This window comes from Urtica dioica, chromosome 8 (genome assembly GCF_054948205.1).
Source record: "Urtica dioica subsp. dioica isolate 48M chromosome 8, U.dioica_male_clone48M_v1_H2, whole genome shotgun sequence".
NCBI classification, from domain to species: Eukaryota; Viridiplantae; Streptophyta; class Magnoliopsida; order Rosales; family Urticaceae; genus Urtica; species Urtica dioica.
Genome location: NC_142763.1, coordinates 39,686,684 through 39,691,675, shown reverse-complemented (window position 1 = coordinate 39,691,675; position 4,992 = coordinate 39,686,684). Strand labels below are relative to the sequence as shown.

The 4,992-nt window shown below is 34.9% G+C and overlaps 1 protein-coding gene across 1 annotated transcript; it reads right to left on the bottom strand.

Moving 5' to 3' along the window:
- Positions 1-965: 965 nt before the first annotated feature.
- LOC149389768 (uncharacterized) lies at positions 966-4,185 on the bottom strand. Its single transcript, XM_089624688.1, has 5 exons — positions 3,982-4,185; positions 3,025-3,094; positions 2,192-2,275; positions 1,939-2,063; positions 966-1,526 (listed from the first exon to the last, which is right to left on the bottom strand). The coding sequence occupies exons 1-5, from the start codon at positions 4,033-4,035 to the stop codon at positions 1,260-1,262; spliced, it is 600 nt and encodes a 199-aa protein (XP_089480814.1). The 5' UTR covers positions 4,036-4,185; the 3' UTR covers positions 966-1,259.
- Positions 4,186-4,992: the final 807 nt, after the last annotated feature.

Here is a 4,992-nt window from a genome sequence, read left to right as displayed (position 1 = left end):
GGGTCTCAAAATACGAGTCTGTCCAGCACTTTCATCACAAACTTCACATCCACCACCATATACAAAGAAACTCAAATAATATAGGGAGCGATTCACCCTATAAAAGTATGGTACCGTTATTTCTCTTCCAAAAGTAATGTTTTGCTTGTGACTAAGGATATCGAGAACAGAAAACAAGCGGAAAAGGTTGCCAAAAAAAAAAAAAGAGTTCAAATTTGATAGCAAGGGAGAGGTAATCAAGGATCCAATTTGTAAAGAGAAATCTCAATAACTAGAACTTCTAAGGGGTCTTTATTCTTGAAGATGGGCTTTGAAATTAATCATTATTAGACTTTTGCCGCATTTAGACACAAAAAAAAAAAAAACCACAAAAGATAATTCTGTCATCATCTGGGCGTTTTCTATCGTAATTATGTCGTGCATTTCTGCAGTAAGTCTCTACTTTTTGAGGTGGGTTTGGGGTTTCGTACATTTCTGTTGTAAGTCTCTAGGGCCCAAACTTACACAGGAGCTCTATAATACTAATAAAAATTTAAATTTTCAGGGTAAAAAATATAAATTTGTTAGAAAATGGACAAAAATTGTAAATTTTTAGGGTAAAAAAAATATAAATTTTCTTAAAAATAGACAAAAAAGTGTAAATTTTTTGGGACCCATTCACATATGGGGCCTTAGGCCTAGCTCGCCTTAGCCCAAGGCCGGCAGTGTAAGTCTCTACTCTTTGAGGTGGATTTGAGGTTCCGGTGCCGGGCACCAAACGAAGGGCTTGAGATGGTACTGTATATATTAGTTTAAGGGTAAAATTGTCCTTAAGTCTGTTTTGGTAATACATAAATATTCTCTTTGTAAATGTTGACCAGCTATATGGATACCGAAATTCTTGTGGCATAATTATTAAATATGACCAAGCACAAAAATTGGTCCTTAGAGCTGCCTTAAACTCGGCTCGTCTTCGTATCATGGTAAAAACCCAAAATCAAGAGTCGAAACAATCCGGCTCGACTTTGCATATTTAACTTGTTGCTAATAAGATTACAACCTATTTCTTTGATAATGATCTCAGACACTCAACAATCTAACTTCATACAAAAACGAAAAAATAATTATCGCAATTATCCTCAGTACAGTAGCTATCAGGTTTTCTTCTATAGCTTAGGGAGTGAAGAAAAGAAAACACCAAAGGCTCGATTTGTGTTTCTCGAACCTTTCAACGTTTCAATTCTTTTTTTTTTCCAGAGAATTAATGGTGCAATGTTATTTTAGTTCCCGCACAAGTTCTTGAGCGGGACCGGTGATTTCAAAGTGTTGAGTTTTGAAGCCCAACCGGTTGTGTAGACCGGGTGAAGCACGTGACCTCCCACAGGCTCGACGTGGATCCACCTGCGTTTGGTCCGCTTGTTTCTCTCAAACTTAACATGTCCTTCTTTCAGAGCAAAAATGGTGTGGTCTTTCCCGATTCCCACATAGTTCCCCGGGTGAAATCGCGTACCTCTCTGCCGAACGATGATGTTTCCCGGTATCACTTTCTGCAGAAAAAAAAAAAAACCCCTAATCATGAGTATCGAAACAGATTTTGACTATGCTTGGAACCTAGAAAATGGAAGGGAAAAAACAAAAACAAATCTCTAGCATATATACCTTGCTTTATTTGGATCATGCAAAATTTGAGGGAGAATCTACAACTAATATATGTATTTTATTTTCTCGTTAAATGGTGTAAAATCAGTCAAATGAAATTCACAAGCTTTTTCTTCTCCCTGCCTATAACATGTGTATCTCTCCCTGAATTTTCAATTTTTCGTTTTTTTCCCTTCGAATTCGCAATCCAAGATCCGAACGAGGACATACTATATATCATTAGTTATTTAACAGCCTAAGATTCCCCACACCAACATTTCCCCATGTTCAGTATTCTTTTCCAAAGCATAAATCACTAACCTCTCCGCCGAATTTCTTAACTCCGAGATACTTGGGGTTCGAGTCCCGCCCGTTCTTCGTTGACCCTGCAGCTTTCTTGCTAGCCCAGCGCCTGAAGATCAAACTCAGGCCGGCTCCACAAACACCTTATGAAGGACGACAGATTCATCACAAGACAAACATCAATAAATCAGAGATTTAAGAATGATTTTTTCATGTCAACACACTCAAGGAGATTGTAATTTCCAAATTCCGGATAAGATTGAAGTCTTACTTCCGGCACCGGTGGAGCAAAGAGGGTTTGACACAATCTGGTTTAGATTTAATCTACTGCATATTGATGCTGAGAAGTTAAAACCTGAAAACAGAATAAATGGCCCCAGAAGATCAAATTACGATAAAGTCATATGACTTATTGAGTGGTTAAAACCTGAAAACAAAATTAATTGTCCCAGAAGATCAAATTATGAAAAAGTCTTTACATAATTTGAACACTTTTTTATGGTGTGTTTGGTACAAGGTAATAGAACGTAATCAGATTCATGTGAATCCTATTAAAGCAATCAGATTTTAATAATATTAGATTATAGTCCTTGGTTGTAAAATATATTCTTTCGAATAGATTTATGGGAATGTCATACTACTGAATACTGATAATAGGAGGTGAGGAGAATGTCTAAAACCAACAAGTGTATATAACTATGTTTAAAAAAAATAGGGATCAATATAAAACTTATGATGTTACTATTCTCTAATCAGTTGTAAGAACAACAACATGGGTGTACTGTGGTAGCTAGTTGGTCAAACTCATGGGTGATAAACAAACATTTACGAAAGTAGCTTTTGCTACAGATAGAAGCAACTCTAGTTCTATGGTGTTCATAGAAATACAATGCATTTTCCAAAGGTTGTACCGGGTAGCTAATTTATTTTATGGAAGTATATACACACGACAGAGCTTGTTCAGCAACTTTCAGTGGTTGTCCCTTCTATTACGCGCCTAATAATCAAACCACACAAGGTTTAATTTTCTCTATAGTTGGGTGTTTTGTTGTACAACCTTAAACGAAGTTATCTTTATAAGAAGTTATAAAGGCGTCACAGAACCTTTTTGGGTTGAGTAAGAGTGTGCTCTGAATCCCAGACCATGATTATGCAGTGCTTGTGCTGGAGCAGCCTGAAAATCCAAAAAGGGACTATTAAAATAAGCATCACCAAAAAAGAAAAAAAAAAAATTGAGATATAGTCATCGCTGCATCAGTGTGAAAATTTTAGCATCACTCCTGTTATCTTCATCTTAACACCATATCGAATTGAGAACACAGTTTCGTTTACATGTACTGTAATCAAAATCAGCAAAATCGATATGTAAACGAGACTTCGAAAGAACCTCGAGGTCTAAGAAACCAACATCACCGTTTTGAAAAAAAGCTATTTCCTTTCTCCCTATAATTTGTCACTCAATATCCCGACTCCACATAATTTGATGCTGATTACTAAAACCTATTTCATGCGTCGTAATCTCCTTCTAAGCAAGCTTAATGTACCTTTATTTTTCATGTCGACATTAGCATATAAAGAATCCTATTTTGGCATGAAGCTCTGAGTTCTAACTATTAACCATTCCCAGTAGAGAGAGGAAATAACATACATTAACGTTACAGAGCCATGGATGGATGCTAAAAGAATAACAAGATTAATTCCAAGCTATACTATTCTTCAGGCCAATAAGGTTTTTCATTCAGCAATAAATCAGCTGTCATTCCACTGTCAATTTTATGCCTTTTTTTTCTATATCAAACAAATGTAAAATGCGAAACTTTACACGGGAAGGAGATCATAGAGCTTCACACATGAAAACCCTACACATCTTTATCAAATATCATGAACAAAATTACAGCTCCGAGACAGAAACTTCCAATCCTTGATATCTGATCGTCACGAAGCAATCACGATTACTAACAAAAACCATATAATTCAGTCCAGGTTATAATAAACCAAAAATCGGAAGCCTCTTCGAATTTCTCAGCAACCACGGAAAAAAAATAGAGAAAAAACCCTTACGAGCTGAAGAGAACGAAGAGCGAGCAGAGATTTGCGAGCTAAGATCGCAGCCATTATCTTCGGGTGAAATGGCAAGAGTCGAAACTAGGTTTTTTTGTTTTGTTTTTGTTTTCCCTCGAATCTCCTCTGTAACTCGGAAAAATTGAAGAAGCGGCCGAGTTGGGAAAACAACCGACTCAGTGGAGAGCGAGGAAATCGTTATTTCGCTTTGTCGTTTTAATTTTGGTGGACTTTGTCGTTTATTTGAAAAAGAAAATTTGTTGCAATTAAGTCGGTCTTTTAGGCCTGTTTGGTAGTTCACTCAAACTGTTTTTGTTTTCTGTTTTTATTTTCATATAGTTGTAGTTTAAAATTTTTTTGCAGTTTTCAAATAACTGTTTGGTAAGAATTTCAGTTTTTTTTTTTTTTTTTTTTTTTTTTTTTTCAGTTTTTTGTAATTGTAGTGTAATAATTCACATAAGAATTAGGCGTCGAGATATATACTAATCGAAAGTCTTTGCTGCGAATATAATGGTCGTACCTTTAATAATAATGATTGTTCACAAGTTCATCGGAAAACACCGTTTGTCTTTGTAGTCAATACAACAAATATCAAATTTTGATACTTAATGTTGACTAAAAATAGTGAAAACTCATGTGTTCGACGAGAGGATCACGACCAATTAATAGTTTGTAAAATAGAGTTCCGATTGTTTAAAGTTTGCCATAATTGTAAAACTCGAGTTTTTCAGGGAACGAAAACAAATTCGATAATAAAAAATGAGGAAAATAAAATGATGTTGATAGGAGAGAAAGAAATGTCAAGATGATATATTAAAAAAAAATTTAAAAAATTTGAGTGAAAAAATTAGAAAACACCTAAAAACAGTTTTTTTATTTTCTTCATTAAAACAGAAAACAGTTTGAAAACTTTTTGAGTTGTATTCTGAGAATCATCAAACAAACAGTCAATTCAGTTTTTTCAAAAAATTGTTCAAGTTAGAAAAGTCAAAAACAATTTTCAAATGAATA

What these genes read in the sequence shown, in the direction of transcription:
- LOC149389768 (XM_089624688.1), bottom strand. Translation starts at nt 4,035, where the DNA reads ATGGCTGCGATCTTAGCTCGCAAATCTCTGCTCGCTCTTCGTTCTCTT. An exon ending in CTCTTCGTTCTCTTCAGCTC is followed by an intron (nt 3,095 to 3,981) that starts GTAAGGGTTTTT and finishes TTGGATTTTCAG; the next exon opens with GCTGCTCCAGCACAAGCACT. An exon ending in TTAAGAAATTCGGCGGAGAG is followed by an intron (nt 1,527 to 1,938) that starts GTTAGTGATTTA and finishes TTTTTTCTGCAG; the next exon opens with AAAGTGATACCGGGAAACAT.